This window comes from Acipenser ruthenus, chromosome 35 (genome assembly GCF_902713425.1).
Source record: "Acipenser ruthenus chromosome 35, fAciRut3.2 maternal haplotype, whole genome shotgun sequence".
Taxonomy (NCBI): Eukaryota; Metazoa; Chordata; class Actinopteri; order Acipenseriformes; family Acipenseridae; genus Acipenser; species Acipenser ruthenus.
In genome coordinates this window covers 3,005,715-3,025,139 of record NC_081223.1, presented here as the reverse complement: position 1 = coordinate 3,025,139, position 19,425 = coordinate 3,005,715, and the positions used below count along the sequence as shown (strand labels likewise).

The following is a 19,425-nucleotide window of genomic DNA, read 5'->3' as shown; positions in this document are numbered from 1 at the left end:
CTCGGGTGGGCAAAGTCGGCCATCTTTGAAACTGGCAGAGAGAATGAATAAGCTGAAATACGATAGAACGGAAACCTCTGCATTATGGGCCATTGGAGGAATTGAAGTTCCTCAGATGCGCGCGATCTATGCAGATAAGATACCTTGGTTTCATGCGCGATGACGTCAATATAGCAACACACAAACCTAGTATCGAGAAATACCTATGCGACCTGAAAGGCAGTTTTTACATGAGTGTTGTTTACTTTCAAATCCATGTTGCAATGCAACTTTAGGTATTTGCTAAAGTTATTTAATTATTAAATGTATTTGAAATCAGTATTGGGCCGGGCAAAAAACAAATGAACATTGTTTAGGAGCTGCCTCTCTATAAATATCCACGGAGAAATTAGCAGCCCAAAGTGATTTAACCCCATTAAATACAAAGCCATTCATTCAGTTTGGAGCAAATCAAAGTGTGAATAAGAAACAACAAATAAGAATCAAGCGAATAAGAAACAGGAGAGTAAGAAGCCAGCTTCAGCCTTGTGGAGTTTTATATTAAACATACAGTATAAAATGTGTAAATATACAACACCCCAACCCACCCCTCAAAAAACAAAACCAAACCAAACCAAAAGGCAGGTGCCCGTTTTTGCATTTTGAAAAGGTGGTCACCCTACCCCCTAAGAACTTGAATTTAAGAAAAACAAAGGAAGCTGCTTTAGTGTCTAACAGTTAACATTGGAAGCTAAAAGTGTCCAGTTATCGTGTTTGTTCAGGGTCCAGCACATGCAGGGATATCTGTCATGCGCATCAGTGCAGCAGTGTCACTGCGGGGGTAAACCGGCAGCGGGACATGTGTAGGAGTGAGAGGTGAGCTCTCTATACCAGAGCTGCCGATAGGCCCCTTCCTGGGATGATGCACTTGGTCCCGCCCACAGAGGGAGGAAGCCATTTCTCTTTTTCCATCATTATTTGTTTATTTAGCAGACGCCTTTATCCAAGGTGACTTACAGAGACTAGGGTGTGTGAACTATGCATCAGCTGCAGAGTCACTTACAACTACGTCTCACCCGAAAGACGGAGCACAAGGAGGTTAAGTTACTTGCTCAGGGTCACACAATGAGTCAGTGGCTGAGGTGGGATTTGAACCGGAGACCTTCTGGTTACAAGCCCTTTTCTTTAACCACTGGACCACACAGCCTCCATCGACCCCGTGAGGGCGACCGATGCAACCTCACGGTTCGTGGTCACCTCTTTCAGGGAATGTTCCCTTTCAATTCGAAGACGACCACCAATGACATTACGTATGGGATAATGTATAGCAGAGCCGTGTCCCGTGACAGACGAAGAGCTGGTCAGATTGACGCAGAGCTCTTTATCCTATGCATGTAACATCTCAATGCCCGCACTGGGCAGAGGAAATTCAATCTCTCATCCTCCGCTGAAGCAAACAGAGGTGGATGGAAGGACTCCAGTTCCACAGATTAATTAACGTGGAAGGCTGTGATCACCTTGGGGAGGAAAGCAGGGACACCCTGCTGCCATCCTCCCAAATACGCATGCAGGAGCTGTGCACAGACAGCATCTGCAACTAACTGGTCCGCTTAGCGAAGGTGATAGCCACGAGGAAGGCTGTCTCCATAGACAGGTACTTCAACTCTATGGAGTGTATGGGCTCAAACGGGGCCTTCATGAGAGCCTCCAGTACAATATTAAGGTTCCATTCGGGGAGAACAGTCCTTTTGGGAGGGCATAATCGCAGAGAACCTTTAAGAAAATGGGTAGCCAAAAAATGTGCGCCCGGAGACATTGAATCTACGGGAGCATGGCAAGCAGAGATAGCCGCTAAATACACCTCAAAGTGGAAGGTGACCTTCCAGCATCAAGCAGGTCTTACAGAAACTGTAAGATGACTGGCATAGGGCAAGATATTGGGTCATGGCTTCCAGCCAGACACCAAGCCTGGAAAAACCTCCACTTATAGGTATACAAGGACCTAGTGGAGTCTGACCTAACACTCTGCAATATACCTACAATCTGATAGCCCTAGGGCTAACCAGCGGTCCCTTTCATGGGCCAGACCCATAGTCAGAACCTGCCCGGTTCCGGGTGCCAAAGAGAGTCTCTCGCCTGACTGAGGAGATCCATGCGCAGTGGAATCTCCCAGGGCTGGCCGTGCAACAGCTGGCACAGGGTCAAAAACCAGATTCTCCTGGGCCATTTGGGGTCACGGATGTGGGCCCTTCCTGGAGAGGGGGTCCGCTGCCCAGTTCACCACTCTGGGAATGTGCGTCGCCCATAGGGACAGCAAGTTCCTCTGAGCCCATGTCAATAGCATGAAGGCCATGTAATGCAACTCCGGGGACCGTTGGCCACCCTGGTGGTTTATATACGCCACCACTGTCGTGTTGTCCATCCGGATAAACACATGCGTGCCCATCAGCACTGGGAGAAAGTGGTGGAGCATGTTTATATGCAGGGATGTCCTTCCCAGACTGCTCCACAACTCAAGTTGGAGGAGTCTGTCGTCATCACTTGGTGGTTCAACACTACTCCCATTTGCACACCTTCGCGCAGGTGAGAGGACGTCTTCCACCACGTAGGGCTGCCGAGCACGCATGAGACACAGTGTCTGTCGCATTTGGTGTTGAGGTGGAACGCATTGAGCCACGCTTGTAGCGGGCGCATGCGAAGCAGACCCAGCTGAATGGTGGATATGGCTGCGGCCATCAGACCCAATAGTTTCTGGCACAATAGGAGGCTAACCTGTGATCCCTGTTGGAACAGGGAGAGGCAGCACTGGATAGCTGCAACTCTGTCATCTGAGTCCAGCCGGAGCCCCAAGTACGTCGTGCACTGCACCGGTGTAAGCCGACTCTTTGCATCGTTGATGGTGACGCCCAGCCTCATCAGATGCTCTGTTACGACCGCCGTGTGGGCCAGTGCTCCCTCCCGTGACTGGGACCAGATCAACCAGTCGTCGAGATAGTTTATTACTCTGATCCCCTGCAGCTGCAGGGGGGCCTGGATGGCGTCCACGCACTTTGAAAACGTACGAGGAGCTAGGGAGAGGCCGAATGGCAGCATAGCAAACTCGTAAACGCTTCCTTGAAAAGAGAAGCAGAGATACTTCCTGTGCTCTGGACGAATGGGAACATGAAAGTACGCGTCCCGTAAGTCCACGGTGGTGAACCAGTCGCCCGACCGGATGGACTGGAGAATGTGACGGTGCGTCACCATCTGGAAACTCCTTTCTTTTAAGAACCCGTTGAGGAGCCTCAGGTCTAAGATGCCTCGAAAGGGAGGAGGTCCCAAGCGGAACTGAAGTGTGTAACTGTTTTGCACGGTGGCGAACACCCAGGAGTCCGAGGTGCAAGAATACCAGTACTGCAGCTGTTGTGCCAAAAAGGAGGTCTGAGGCCGCCAGCCTTCAGAGACCCTGCTCGGGCTGCTGAAGCTGCGGCAGGGCAGTTTGGGGTGGCTGTCTAGGGCATTGGCCCTGGAAATGCCTCCTGTGACGCTGGTGTGTGGACTGGCCATGTCCTGCGTTCCCTCTGCCTGCCGTTTGGGCCCGGTTGTTTGCTGCTGGTGTGCCCTGTAGGCGATGCCTTAGGTCACCCAACGGAGCTGTGGGGACTGGAACTGTCCTGGTGACAATCTGCGTCTGAGGAGCTCGTCAGCAGTTCGACCTGCCCCACGAAGAAGCACCGTGTGCACCGCTTGCACCATGCATGCTGAGCCCCGTGCGCACCAAGTACCGTGGCACTACGTGCACCGAGTACTGTGCAGCACTGTGAGCTGTTGCACTAGGTCTGTGGCAGTGGCCAAGCACCGTGTGCACTGTGTATCCAGAGCTCCGTGTACAGAGGAGCATCGTGCGTTCTTGCAGCGCTGTGACTGTGCACTGACGCTGTGGCGCTGGGCACTGTGTGCTGTATGCACTGAGCACTTGTGTACCGAGATACCTGAGTATCAAGGGCTATGCGTGCGCTGCGGTACCGAAGCACCGGGGGGGGTGCGCTACGCAAATGTGCCTACCCTAACCGCGCAGTCACACACACCTGGTCAGCGCGTAGCGTGTACCAGGGGGACACAAGGCCGAAGTGGGCGAGTTGAAGCAAACAGCAAAAACACAGTAGAAAGATAGTAGAGGGGAGAGCACACTGTTTGTTTAAAAGGCCCAACTCACCGAGGTGGGCGAGCCTACGCAGCCGGCAGGGTCTACTTGACAACGGGGATGCGGGAAGGCCTAGTCCCGTGGAGGAACTGTGTACTCTCAGAAAGAAATAGACAACCACTTGCGGGTTACTGCACAGACCGTCGCTCACACACGACAGACAGATGACAAAGAGCGGCCTACCACGCAAGCGAGGAGGCCACTGAAAGACAGAAAGGCAAAAGGCTCTGTCTTTTCAAAGTCGTTGATTCCGGGAAAGCGGCGAGCCAGCTTTCAGCACGAATGCAAGGGAAATACAATCGACTCGATTTGACTCAAGAAGCTCTTTTCTATCAACACACTCAGCTCAACACAGAGGTCTTACCGTACCGTCTTGAGAAGGAAAAAGAGGAATGGCTTCCTTTGGATGACAGTTTTATACCCTCGGTGGATGGGACCGAATGCATCATCTCAGGAAGGGGCCTATTGACAGCTCTGGTATAGAGAGCTCAGCAATACCTACCCAATGGGTAGGCATTATCCCATACGTAATGTCATTGGTGGTTGTCTTCGAATTGAAAGGGAACAAACATCTTACTTTAGGCTCAGTGCACTTTCACACTGTCTGTGATCAGTGGCTTGCAGTTACAGAATACCCTTGTTTTAACTTCATCTTCAACACTGCAGCCCTGTACAGAAACTCACATTATGTGAATTTCAATTATACTGGATTTTGTTGCTTGTATGAATTGCAGCATTGTAACCATACTCTGCTGACGGGTTTGTTTTTTAACAGTAAATGTCTGCATTGTAATCTCTCAAATGTATCTGAAACAAAAACACATTGGAAATGTGAAAAAACGCCAAGTTATAAAAGTGCCCAGCCATTTAAAGTAGAGATATCAAACACACAAGCCAAGTTTCAAGAAACCACTGGGGCAACCTTGCCCAGCACAAAGCAAATAGGCACCACTGTAAAATAGATGGGGGCCAAGGTTGCACCAACTGTTTCTACTAACTTGGCTTGTGTGTTTGATATCTCCACTTTAAATGGCTGGGCTCTTTTGATAACTTGTGTTTTTTTCACATTTCCAATGTGTTTTTGTTTCAGATATCACTTCTTCGCACATTCTCCCCTCTCATTCACTCACTCCCCCTTCCCATGCTAAGTATAGCCATGACCCGTTCCCCTTACAATACATGTAACATAAAAGACAGACAAGACAAACTGAACAGAAAACAAGTCCTGCAACAAAGCCATTGCCCGGGTCGTTACAATATATTTTTTAATTTGAAAGTAAATTATGAAAGCATTACGACCTTTATGTACAAAAATCTTCACTAATATACAATTGAACAAGAACTGTTGAGAGTTTATTTTCATTTCATACAGTATTAAATGGCAGTGTTTATATGATAGTGAAAAATAAATAAATATCAAGATACAGAGAGAAATAAATGTCTATGTATTGATTTATGTATTCATGTCCATATTTGTTAATGTTTTACTTTTACCAAATATATAGGCTATCCTGCAGCATAGCTAAGTCTCAGAAAAATGTACGTTCCTTTTTGTCCAGTGGGGACGACAAATAGTGTTACTCTCATTAACCAGTATCAAGAGGACCCGTACTTTCTTGTGCCAATAGGGACCTGTGATCGACTGGGCTGCAGTGCGCAGGTGTACAGGTGATGCAGGTGCTCCAACAACGACAGACACAAAGTTGACGGTTCAAACAGTTCTTTATCTTTCTGTTTCCTGGTTTGTAACAGGTTAAATAACAAGGCTGGCTGTACACAACGATGTGTATTGCCAGCTTATAAACCACAGGGTTCAGTCCCGAAACAATAATACAAAGAGAGGGAGATTGTTGACTAGGATTCATTCGCTCTCTGTCACAGAATCAGCGTTACACTGACAGGAAACCAACATCAAGATCATAATCTCAGAATGATGATGATGATGATGAAGATGAATGATGACTCGAAAAATAGCAAAAATATAACAGAGTCCACAGAATTCTCAGCTGGCTGACTTCATCTTTCAAAATGCTGCTTGTCTCAACTAATCGTGTAGCACTGACAGTTAAGGCAACATGCTGTAAACTGAAGGTTATAGTTTCAACAAATCCCACGCATGCCAGACATTTTTTTATATATTTATATAAAAAGAAGATATAGTATTTTTGCAGGCAAATGTTCAATTTTAAAACAGAAATAAATAATTTAATATAAATGATATAGACGTCACAATAAATGTGTTCCTTATTATATTTCCATGTTGACAAAACAAGTCTAAAAACATCTACCGTTCCTCTCAATATAAAGTTACACCATTTCCATTCGCATGCCTGCTGTGTGGTTTTAGTCGTGAGTGTCTTTTGTGTTCAGTTTGTAAGTTTGCAATATTATTATAAATATTATTATTTATTTCTTAGCAGACGCCCTTATCCAGGGCGGCTTACAAGTGTTACAAAATATCACAGCACAAAATACCACATTATAAAATATTACAGTACAGAGTATCACAGTACAGAGTATAACATTACAAATAAGCACACAGGCAATAAAAATGTACATTATAAATATCATATGGGAGATACTGAAATTGAAGAAGGAATCTATGAAAAAGACCTAGGAGTTTATGTTGACTCGGAAATGTCTTCATCTAAACAATGTGAGGAAGCTATAAAAAAAGGCCAACAAGATGCTTGGATATATTGTGAGAAGTGTTGAATTTAAATCAAGGGAAGTAATGTTAAAACTCTACAATGCATTAGTAAGACCTCACCTAGAATATTGTGTCCAGTTCTGGTCACCTTGTTACAAAAAGGATATTGCTGCTCTAGAAAGAGTGCAAAGAAGAGCAACCAGAATTATCCTGGGTTTAAAAGGCATGTTGTATGCAGACATGCTAAAATAATTGAATCTATTCAGTCTTGAACAAAGTCGACCCAGGGGAGTTTTTTTGACCTGAAAAAAGAAACAAGGACCAGGGGTCACAAATGGAGATGAGATAAAGGGGCATTCAGAACAGAAAATAAGAGGCACTTTTTTACACAGAGAATTGTGATGGTCTGGAACCAACTCCCCAGTAATGTTGTCGAAGCTGACACCCTGGGATCCTTCAAGAAGCTGCTTGATGAGATTCTGGGATCAATAAGCTACTAACAACCAAACGAGCAAGATGAGCCGAATGGCCTCCTCTCGTTTGTAAACTTTCTTATGTTCTTATGTTCTTATGTTCTTATAAAAGCAGTTATAAAATACAAGACAAACAGAGGCAAATAAGATCAAATTATATCTGGCTCACTGGAAACTCGGCATGCACACTCTTTACTGCAAACTATGGTCTTGGGGTTAGAAGAATGCGTGTCAAACCTGGAACTGCACACAACTGGGCAGACAGTCCAGATGGGAATACTCATGAGAGACACAGCCTGCCAGAATGAGGATTTCCTATCAGGATGTAACCCGTGAATATTTCAAAGACGCATTCTTGGAAGAGCTTGTTAAACAATTATATTTTATTAGCATGAGGATTGCACAAACCCCCGAGACACATTAAATAATACAAACAAATACATATTTTAAACCTCTGAAAAGTGCAAAGTCAGGGTGACTGGCTGCATGTCCACAGCTTCCCTCCCCATTCGAAAACACCCCGCAATCAGAGGCTTGGAAATACCATTGCATAGCAGTTTGATCCTGGTTTCACTGTGAGTTTAATAAGACACACCTGAGCTTGTTACCTATACACAGGGTGGCTAATCAAGCTCCTAGTAAAACCTGGAATGGGTGAATCTGCTCTGCAACAGGAGTCTTCCATCCAGTCGTGTTCAATTTGAGATGAACTGCTATCTGCCTTTTTAGTACTGCAGCAAAGACTACATATAATTAACATCCATCATGGAATAATAAAAGCAATGCTGATCGAGTTCAGATCCCTCTGTGAAACAGACCAGCAGCTGTCTGCTGCAGCAAATTCGAGATGCTCTTCTGTAACTCTTGGGCTAACTTCCAATTTTATAAATGTTCCCTTGGTTGCACCCCAGCTCGAGGGCTCCAGAATAACGTTCTCGTCAGACCCCGCCCTTCAGATAACCCTTATAAACACAGTCCGGACAGATGAACTTCACTGTTTACTGAAGCACTAACTCAGCGCGGAGAGGTTACTGTCTGCCAAGCGGAGTTTGACGCGAATCCCGGTTCAGAAAGTTACAGACCCGCCGGAGACGTGGTTCAAGACTGACACAGAGACGCGGACACCTCAGAAATGGGTAAGGTCTGGAATCTTACACTATAACCAAAACAGATACATTGAAATGCCGTTAACGTAAGTGTATGAAAAACGTTTACATTTATAAAATGAGTCGTTTTAAGAGTTTCATTTACTGGCGGAAACGCGGCTGCACATAACAGTCTTGGCGTTGCTGGGAACGGATTATTTTGGAATAGCGGTTGCTGTTTGGTAAACGTGATCTTCAAAGTAGGGCGCAGCTTTACTTCAGTGTTTGCATGTGTGCAGTAGCTTGAAAACAATACATTGAAATAGGTTAACCGAGGGACACCTGGCTGGCTTTCTAGCGTGTGCAAAGATGGCTCTTAAATAACTATTATTTTTATTTTCTAAAATAAATATATTGTAATTTTGAGTGCTGCATTTTTATACGCTGTATTCAATTTAAAACACATTTTCTAAGTGCTCAAATTAACTTCTATTTTTGAAACGAGGACTTGATAATCTTCCAAACCCAGAACCAAACGTACAGAATTGAGTCTAGTGTCACTGAACAGGCTAAGACATGTAAAACATGCTCATGAATATTCGTGACGTATAATGACGTATAATGGCACTGTAAAGGTATACATAAACATGTCCCCGCCCCCCTGAACCTGTGCTGCAGCGAGCAGGTAGGACAGATGAACCAATCAAAATGTTGTACTTCATTTTGGGCGAGGCGTCGGGAACCAATGAAATGTTTCTGATTGAACAGGTTGGCGAGAAGCCAACGTTGTTGTGAATTCACAAGACATTGTGACGTCAAGAACCGATGCATAGTCGATGTGAAACGAAAATAACGCGTCAAAACCAGGGGCACTGGTACCATTTTTAAAGTGGGGGTGCTGAAAGCCATTGAGCAAAACTGTAAACCTGTATGGAAGCCATGCAAAGCCAGGGGTCCCTAGTTCCAGCGCCCGTGGTCAAAACTGATTTATGACCTGGGTTATGTTTATAAAAAAACAATCACGCTTATATTAAAAATAAAAGAATAATAAAATACATGGAGGTATTGCAGGAACACGTAGAACGAAGCAGAAATCCAGGGAAAGTGTTGCGTTGTGTGTGAAATCCTGCAGCCTGTTCAGGAACACTTCAAGACCTTCGAGGGTAAATATTAACTTGAACATGGGCATAGTGCTACTGCTGTCACGTTTTGTAGAGAATTCCCCCCAGGAGCTGAATCTGATATCCAATCCAGGATCAGTTCATATGGCTTAGCGCCCTGCTCTGTTCACACTGGAAACTCACCCCAGATTCGGTGCAGTTCAGCTTTCTTCAGTGCAGTCACACTACGGCACTACAGCTGGGTTCGACTCTGCACTGCAGTTCTGTATAAAACACATCTTCATGCAAGTCGGAGATCAAAACACAAAAAAAGTAAGTAGCCTTATTTTTCAAGACGCTTAATAAAGACGGATGAAACTCACTAGAGAAATAATGAATACACCGCTGATCTCATGGTGATGCAATTTAAATGTGGCCAGGGAATTATTGCCGTGTGAAGGTTTTTAAGAAAGCGTGTATTTCAATGTGGCTCATTTTCTTTCCACACTGTAATGCAGGGTAATATTACTCTGGTAGTATTGAAGGCAGACTGGGAAGTCAGTCCAGCAGTCGGTGTCACTCACAGACACATTGAAGCGTGAATGAAGCAGGTTGTGAGTCTCGCTTCAGTGCGCACTCAACACAGCTCTGAAGGGCCAGCGTGGAAACCATGTGTTTGAGTTTCCATCTGTAACAGAACTCTCTCTGCCTGTCTAGCTGAGAGAGAAAGCACGGGGGACTGAAATTAGTGCGAACCAGCATGGGAGAGGGAGAGGGACATTGAATGCACTAGGACAGTTGGACGGTTGGGGACAGGTATTTTACAGCACTGCTGCAGTATCCAAAATACTGAATATATTGGAAAGGAGCTGTAGGTGATATTGTGTGGCTATCACTTTAAGACAAAGTAGGTCATTCCACTACATTCCCGGTAACCCCTGGATACAGCCAGGCTCATTCGTATCTGAGAAACGTTTCCAGCTTTTGTTCTGAGAGCCTCAATTAAACATTCTCATTGCACCTCTTCTAACTGCATCCTGCTTGTGTTTTCTTTATAGCAAAGTGTGAAGGATGCGGTCCGGGGTACAGAACTCCTCTGGATGCCATGAAAGGTGAGTGAATCTGTGCAGAGACTCTGAGCTCCTCTGGATGAGAGGAGAGTGAATCTGTGCAGACTCTGAGCTCCTCTGGATGAGAGGAGAGTGAATCTGTGCAGAGAGAATGAGCTTCTCTGGATGAGAGGAGAGTGAATCTGTGCAGACTCTGCTGAGCTCCTCTGGGTGAGAGGTGTGAATCTGTGCAGACTGTGAGCTCCTCTGGATGAGAGGAGAGTGAATCTGTGCTGAGACTCTGAGCTCCTCCGGAGGAGAGTGAATCTGTGCAGAGACTGTGAGCTCCTTTGGATGAGAGGAGAGTGAATCTGTGCAGAGACTGTGAGCTCCTCTGGATGAGAGGAGAGTGAATCTGTGCAGAGACTGTGAGCTCCTCTGGATGAGAGGAGAGTGAATCTGTGCTGAGACTGTGAGCTCCTCTGGATGAGAGGTGTGAATCTGTGCAGAGACTGTGAGCTCCTTTGGATGAGAGGAGAGTGAATCTGTGCAGAGACTGTGAGCTCCTCTGGATGAGAGGAGAGTGAATCTGTGCAGAGACTGTGAGCTCCTCTGGATGAGAGGAGAGTGAATCTGTGCTGAGACTCTGAGCTCCTCTGGATGAGAGGAGAGTGAATCTGTGCTGAGACTCTGAGCTCCTCTGGATGAGAGGTGTGAATCTGTGCAGAGACTGTGAGCTCCTCTGGATGAGAGGTGTGAATCTGTGCAGAGACTCTGAGCTCCTCCGGAGGAGAGTTAATCTGTGCAGAGACTGTGAGCTCCTCTGGATGAGAGGAGAGTGAATCTGTGCTGAGACTGTGAGCTCCTCTGGATGAGAGGAGAGTGAATCTGTGCAGAGACTGTGAGCTCCTCTGGATGAGAGGAGAGTGAATCTGTGCAGAGACTGTGAGCTCCTCTGGATGAGAGGAGAGTGAATCTGTGCAGAGACTGTGAGCTCCTCTGGATGAGAGGAGAGTGAATCTGTGCAGAGACTCTGAGCTCCTCTGGATGAGAGGAGAGTGAATCTGTGCAGAGACTGTGAGCTCCTCTGGATGAGAGGTGTGAATCTGTGCATGTTTGGGGGCAAAGCCCTGTGTCAGCTGCTCCCTTGCAGGTTTGTTTCCTGGTTTTGTGTTGCGCTGGTTTCAGGTGCACAGGAGGAGATTGTCTACGTTCCCTGTATCTACCGGAACACCGGCATCGAGAAACCAGACTACCTGGCGACAGTGGACGTCCTTCCTGGCTCTCTGACCTACTGCCAGGTACCTGTCCCCATCCCCTCTCAGCGCTGTGTGTCTCTTCTTGAGAAACACAAAGCCACTTCAGGACTGGCGGCTTGAAACCTGCTTCCAAGAGACCTAGTTTGAGGCAGCTTTGTTGTATCAAACTCCAAGTCTCCCCTGGTGTGCCGTGCAGTGGCCTGGAACCTAGTCTCCTGAAACCAAGTTCACTCAGGGACTCCTGCACGCCCCTGACTGTGTGACTCGCCCTGCTCTCCCGTCTGTGTGACTCCCCCTGCTCTCCCCTGTCTGTGCAACTCCCTCTGCGCTCTCCTGACTGTGTGACTCCCCTTGAGCTCTCCTGACTGCCTGTGTTCCCCTGACTGTGCGACTCCCCCTGCGCTCCCCTGACTGTGTGACTCCCCCTGCGCTCCCCTGACTGTGACTCCCCCTGCGCTCCCCTGACTGTCCAACTCCCCCTGTGCTCTCCTGACTGTGCGACTCCCCTGACTGTGCGACTCTCCTGCGCTCCCCTGACTGTGTGACTCCCCCTGCGCTCCCCTGCTCACTGTATTTGTTGATTGCTTGTTTCCGTTGTGCTCAGGTGATCCACCGCTTGCCGGTGCCGAACCTGCGTGACGAGCTGCACCACTCCGGCTGGAACGCCTGCAGCAGCTGCTTCGGAGACTCCTCCCGGAAACGAGACAAGCTGATCCTGCCTGCACTCATCTCCTCCCGGATCTATGTGGTGGATGTGGGCACCGCCCCCCGAACGCCCACAATACACAAGGTACCAGCAGGGGGCGTGACTGCCAGGAAGTCATTAACCCTTTTATGCACACAAACCTCATAAGTGACGGATCAAAAAAAGTCTTCTATATGGGACATCCGGAACATGAAATGCATGAGAGCATATGCGCCGGATGCCATTTTTCCCTCCAAATAAAGCAATGACTTTTTTATGTAAAATATATTTATTGTGTGTTCAGCTATTTGCACTAAATTAAACACAAGCATCTGAACTCCTTCCCCAGATCGTGGAGCCCACAGAGTTGTTCTGGAAGTGTAACCTGGCGAACCCGCACACCTCCCACTGCCTGGCCACCGGAGAGGTGATGATCAGCACCATGGGGGACCCCGCGGGGAACGGGAAAGGTGAGCAGCAGCTCCACGGGGTTCAAACCCTGATCACTCACATCTGGAGCTTTAATATGCCTTCTGTGGACCTGACAGGAGACCTCTCTGTACAATCTGATAAAGCTGCTGATTTTAAAGATAATCCATACATTCATACATTAGCGTGCGCACTTGTTTTGAGCAGTTTAGATATGTAGCAAACGAGACCTCCCAAAAAAAGCTTGCACGTGGTTTTCATTGCTTATCTTGTAATGAACATAAAGATAACTATCTATTTACACGACCTACAGAGTGGCTGAAGTGATACCGCAAACCTGAGATTTCTCAATGTGATTTCAGTGTGCTCAAGACGTTTCTGAAACAATAGTGTAAATATGCATATTTTGTTATCACTTGAAAATAAATAAGCTAACGTTTGCCTCACTGAAGCGCTGCCTGTTGCACTGCATTTAGGAACCTGGCAGCTGGTTTAGTTTGCTTCTGGTAAATGATTCACTGAAAAAAGACACCAGCTGCATCAAAGATCAGAAATATTTCTGCTAAAGATCGCTCTGTCCAGTACATGGGGACATTTCACGTGTCAGTTGTTATTTTTACATCATTACTTTTGATAATTCACTGATGGTGAAAATATAATGTCTTTAACAGGTGGACATAAAAAAAACCTGAAATATTCTACGCTGGCTGTACAGTATAAATATTTTGGAACGCTGGCTGTACAGTATAAATATTTTGGAACGCTGGCTGTACAGTATAAATATTTTGGAACGCTGGCTGTACAGTATAAATATTTTGGAACGTTGCTGTACAGTATAAATATTTTGGAACGTTGCTGTACAGTATAAATATTTTGGAACGCTTGCTGTACAGTTTTGAGTGTGCCGGTGCTGTTTGTTGTACTCTGATGCAGGGGGGTTCGTCCTGCTGGATGGGGACAGTTTTGAGGTAACAGGGTGCTGGAACCAGCCCGGTGAGGAGGCTCCCTTCGGATACGACTTCTGGTACCAGCCACGTCACAACGTGATGATCAGCACTGAGTGGGGCGCCCCCAAGGCCCTGGCCAACGGGTTCAAACCAGCTGACGTGGAGGCAGGTGAGCGCGGGGCTGGGGGCACCAGTGAGGCCCACTGCACAGCAGCGCCACCCAGTCCACAGCTTACCGGCTGCACTGAGGACGAGACATGTTTGAGAGCTCTGTATAGACCACAGGGGCTTTAAACTCACGGTGTGATGGCTGAAGCCAGGCTTAACAACAACAACAATTCATTTGTTAAGATAGCTGTGATATTTCATACCAGGGATGGCAATAAGACTCCCATTGCATCGCAGTGTGATCCTTTCCTGGTTTCACTATGAGTTTAATAATAAGATGCACCTGAGCTTGTTACCTAGACACACTGGGGCTAATCAAGCTCGTAGTAAAACCTAGACTGGGTGAAACTCCTGTGCAATAGGAGTTTTACTGCCATTCCTGCAGCGAGAGCAGTCAATGATAAGGGATGTGTTTCAAAGCCTTGGTCTCATTGAGTGTGGCTGCAGCTCTGGTGTGATGTCACTGCAGGTCACTACGGGCGGCACATTCATGTCTGGGACTGGAGCAGTCGAACCCGGATCCAGTCCCTGGATCTGGGGGAGGAGGGGGCGATCCCGCTGGAGATCCGATTCCTCCACAATCCCGACGCCACGGAGGGCTTCGTGGGCTGTGCGCTCCACTCCAACGTGTTCCGCTTCTACAAAACCCAGGTATCGGGCCGCTGCATTCAAATACAGTCAAATAAATAAACAGTATTCTAACTAACAAACTCTGAGCGAATGTCATGTGGGACTTGGACTTTGAATGAAACTGACTCTCTGGCAGAACGTGTGGGACTCTCCTGGTAGTCTGGTTAGTAATGCCGGCTCTTGTGTGTTACCAGAAGGGAGACTGGGCTGCAGAGAAGGTGATCAGTGTCCCAAGTAAGAAGGTGGAAGGCTGGGTCCTCCCGGAGATGCCTGGTAAGTGCTGGGACAGGAGCTACAGTGAGTCTATAAGCAAGAAGCGTTTCTCATACTGGAGTATCCTTGACTCCTGATCTTCAGTGCATTGGTAGCAACTGTGTCATTTGTAAAGCAATTGACAGACTTCTGGCTGGGTATTTCAGGATGGGAGGATGGGGGCGATCACATGAACGGCTGAATTTACATTTTTCCAATTGCGATGCAACTTGGTAAGGGCTTTCCTCGGCAATGTTTGTGTTGTGTGCTTGTTCCAGCTCTCCAGCGCAGTGACAAGTGTGTTCCTGTGCCTTCTCTCCAGGTCTCATCACAGACATCCTGATCTCTCTGGACGACCGCTTCCTGTATTTCAGTAACTGGCTGCACGGGGATATCCGTCAGTACGATATAACAGACAGCAGGAACCCCAGACTGGTGGGGCAGGTAAAGCAACCACTACATTTGAAACACATCACCGTTAAATAAACTGGGGAATTACTTTTACTGAAACGTTTGCCAGGAGAGAGATTATTCTGTCATTCTTTCAATTGCAGTGTATCCAGATCACGCTCCGTCCAGCAACAACGCCAGCGCTCTGATTGCACGAGTTGAGAGAACAGTAAAGCAGCAGTGTTGCAGGAGGGAGCATGTCTTGATACGCTGCCATCCTTAGACTGTTTCTCCTCCTGGCGAATGCTCTCGACAAAATATTGAGAAATGCATTAATTTCTAACCCATGATGTGTGACTGAAGTATCACACTGAAGTATCAGTGTCTCTTGTAAACTGTGCAGGGGCTTCTGAACACTGACTCGTGTGCACTTCTTGCTAATCCTTGGTTTGTCATTCTGTTTCAGTCATCACACTCTGGGGACTATTCCAAACAGCACTTAAAGCATCCTTGTGGCCTCAATAGAGCTCTCAAACATGTCTTCTCTGTGAGCGCAGCTGCACCTTTGTGTGCGAGAAATACCACTTCCCGCTCTACAGCTCTGCACAGCAGTTTAGCATTGCCTAGAATCATTAAAAAAAAAACAAAAAAAAAAACACTGAACATAATTTAGATCTTTTATTTAACATCATGTAATCAAAGAAACTACAAATAATATTGTAATATAATAATAGTATTTTATGATTCACATGTCCATTCTACAGGGTGATGCAAAGCCTTTGCCCATAGTTGTATGTCTTACTGATTTCATGTATTATATCCACTCGGGGGGCAGCAGTGTTGCAGGGGGACAGGTTAATGGTTGCACTCTGGTGTACCCGCAGAGCCACCAGGATTTGACGACTGAAACAGGAATCAATGTAGAGTCAGTCTAGACCAGAGAATTGTAAATGTTAACATCAGTCACCCGTGTGGTAAACAGATAGACAGTAATGGAAGCCTTGCGCTCTCAAAGCAGCCCCTGCCCTGCTGGCTGCTGCCTGTAGTGATGTCATCGTGTTCCTGTCCTCAGGTGTTCCTGGGAGGAAGCATTCTGAATGACAGGCCAGTCAAGGTGCTGGAAGACAAAGAGCTCCAGAGCCAGCCGGCGCCCTGTGTGGTCAAGGTAGGGATTGCAGCCACACTTCCTAAGGTTAAATCCTTTTTCTTTCTTTCTTTTTTTTAAGAATGGAACATTTTTATTTGGGGAACGCTTTTTTTTTAACCATTAAATCTCTTAATGTTTCTATGATGGTAAATTGGGTTAATGGTGATGTCCAAGCCAGGTATTGTATTCAATTTTGTACCAGCTTGTGGCATGTGTTTCTCAATGCTGATAAATGGATGGTGGTTTCGGTGCAGCGCTCTCGAGACGTATTGCTTATTAAACTGTTGTGTGTCTGGCTTGGCGCAGGGTAAGAGAGTCCAGGGCGGTCCCCAGATGATCCAGCTGAGCCTGGATGGGAAGCGGCTGTACGTCACCACGTCCCTCTACAGCGGCTGGGACAAGCAGTTCTACCCGGACCTCGTCAAGTAAGAGCTGGTCAGGATCTCATCACAGACATACAGCAGGGATGGGAATGAGACCCCACTGCACAGTGCTTTGATCCATTCCTGGTACTACTATGAGTTTAAGACACCCCTGAGCTTGTTACCTACACACTGGGGCTAATCAAGCTGGTAGGAAAAAGCGTTATTGTACCGGTCATGGGGTTAGGATTACTAGAGTGCTCCGATATGTTTTTTTTTTTATTAGAAATCAACATCCCTAGAGCATATGAAACCAAAAAGTGATGTAGGGCCAGTGTGACCCAGCCCTGCACTGTAGGCGTTATGACCCTCTGACCCGCCCGCTCTCCCCTCCTCACACACTCCTCATCCCAGCCCTGCACTACAGGCGTTGTGACCCTCTGACCCGCCCGCTCTCCCCTCCTCACCCCAGCCCTGCACTGTAGGCGTTGTGACCCTCTGATCCGCCCGCTCTCCCCTCATCACCCCAGCCCTGCACTACAGGCGTTGTGACCCTCTGATCCGCCCGCTCTCCCCTCCTCACCCCAGCCCTGCACTACAGGCGTTGTGACCCTCTGACCCGCCCGCTCTCCCCTCCTCACCCCAGCCCTGCACTACAGGCGTTGTGACCCTCTGACCCGCCCGCTCTCCCCTCCTCACCCCAGCACTGTAGGCGTTATGACCCTCTGACCCACCCGCACTCCCCTCCTCACACACTCCTCACCCCAGCCCTGCACTGTAGGTGTTGTGACCCTCTGACCCGCCCGCTCTCCCCTCCTCACCCCAGCCCTGCACTGTAGGCATTGTGACCCTCTGACCCGCCCGCTCTCCCCTCCTCACCCCAGCCCTGCACTACAGGCGTTGTGACCCTCTGACCTGCCCGCTCTCCCCTCCTCACACACTCTTCATCCCAGCCCTGCACTACAGGCGTTGTGACCCTCTGACCCGCCCGCTCTCCCCTCATCACCCCAGCCCTGCACTACAGGCGTTGTGACCCTCTGATCCGCCCGCTCTCCCCTCCTCACCCCAGCCCTGCACTACAGGCGTTGTGACCCTCTGACCCGCCCGCTCTCCCCTCCTCACCCCAGCCCTGCACTACAGGCGTTGTGACCCTCTGACCCGCCCGCTCTCCCCTCCTCACCCCAGCACTGTAGGCGTTATGACCCTCTGACCCACCCGCACTCCCCTCCTCACACACTCCTCACCCCAGCCCTGCACTGTAGGTGTTGTGACCCTCTGACCCGCCCGCTCTCCCCTCCTCACCCCAGCCCTGCACTGTAGGCATTGTGACCCTCACCCCAGCCCTGCACTACAGGCGTTGTGACCCTCTGACCCGCCCGCTCTCCCCTCCTCACCCCAGCCCTGCACTGTAGGCATTGTGACCCTCTGACCCGCCCGCTCTCCCCTCCTCACCCCAGCCCTGCACTGTAGGCGTTGTGACCCTCTGACCTGCCCGCTCTCCTCTCCTCTCCAGGGAGGGCTCGGTGATGCTGCAGATCCACGTGGACACACAGACCGGGGGCCTGCGCCTCAATGAGAGCTTCCTGCTGGACTTCGGGCAGGAGCCGGGCGGGCCGGCGCTGGCCCACGAGGTGCGCTATCCGGGGGGGGACTGCAGCTCCGACATCTGGGTGTGAAGCTTCACTGCAGCTCTCTCATTCATACTATTTTTTGCAATTTTTGTTTTTGTAATGTTGCATTAATCTATGGATGCATAGCAGTTTGATCCATTCTTGGTTTTACTGAGTTTAATAAGACACACGAGCTTGTTACCAAGCTTGTTTTAAAACCTAGAATGGGTGACACTGCTGTGCAACAGGACTCTTCTTTCCATCCCTTAACCTGTGAAGTGCTGGTGGTTTCTGTGCCTTCTCTCAGGGTTGCAGTTCAGCTCCCTGAAGAATCACGTCTCTTTATCTCCCCCTGCTGGTGGATCATTTATCTGGAGAACCGCTTATCCGATTGGATGAAACTTGGTTATTTTGAGTAGAAGTCAAGGGGCTCTATTTTAATGATCTTAATAGCGCCAGGGTCGGGTCAATTCGTGTTTTTCAATTCCACTTCCAATTGAAACTGGGATCAGTGATGTGTTGGAATTGAAAAGCAGGAATTGACCCGACCCTGAATAGCGCTGCTCTAAATTGTAATCGGGACTGTTCCTGAACCACGTTTCAGTGCATCCTTATTGTATGTCGCTTTGTTAATAAGTGGGTACAGAATCACCCCTGAACGAGCAACTAGTCTACTTTTTATAGGAATTTATAGAAGAGAGCTCTTAAGTATCCCACAAGACTGACATTCTGAGACGGCCACCTACATTCCTTCCTGCTGGCCCTGCGTCTCTTCACTGCGATCACTCACACGCTACGTTCCTCAAATCATTTATCATTCACAGAGACACACGATAGCCGGTAACACGGGGGTTACTGAAGGGAGTTGCACATGGTCTGCACGTGGGAGTTCTGCGCAGGGATCAGTCTGCTTTACACACAGTCTGAGCAATCAGAAGCCAAACACTGTGCTTTCATACACTGAGCACTTCACAAATTCACTCATTTGTATGTAATGAAATAATAATAAAGATGAAGAAGTATTGTT

The 19,425-nt window shown here is 47.9% G+C and overlaps 1 protein-coding gene across 1 annotated transcript; it reads left to right on the top strand.

Moving 5' to 3' along the window:
- Nucleotides 1–8,202: 8,202 nt before the first annotated feature.
- On the top strand, nucleotides 8,203–19,420 carry LOC117965128 (methanethiol oxidase-like). Its single transcript, XM_059007295.1, has 12 exons — nucleotides 8,203–8,421; nucleotides 10,529–10,582; nucleotides 11,708–11,820; nucleotides 12,383–12,568; nucleotides 12,813–12,933; nucleotides 13,826–14,008; nucleotides 14,477–14,658; nucleotides 14,832–14,910; nucleotides 15,212–15,333; nucleotides 16,352–16,444; nucleotides 16,733–16,851; nucleotides 18,302–19,420. The coding sequence occupies exons 1-12, from the start codon at nucleotides 8,418–8,420 to the stop codon at nucleotides 18,462–18,464; spliced, it is 1,419 nt and encodes a 472-aa protein (XP_058863278.1). The 5' UTR covers nucleotides 8,203–8,417; the 3' UTR covers nucleotides 18,465–19,420.
- The last annotated feature ends 5 nt before the right edge of the window (nucleotides 19,421–19,425 follow it).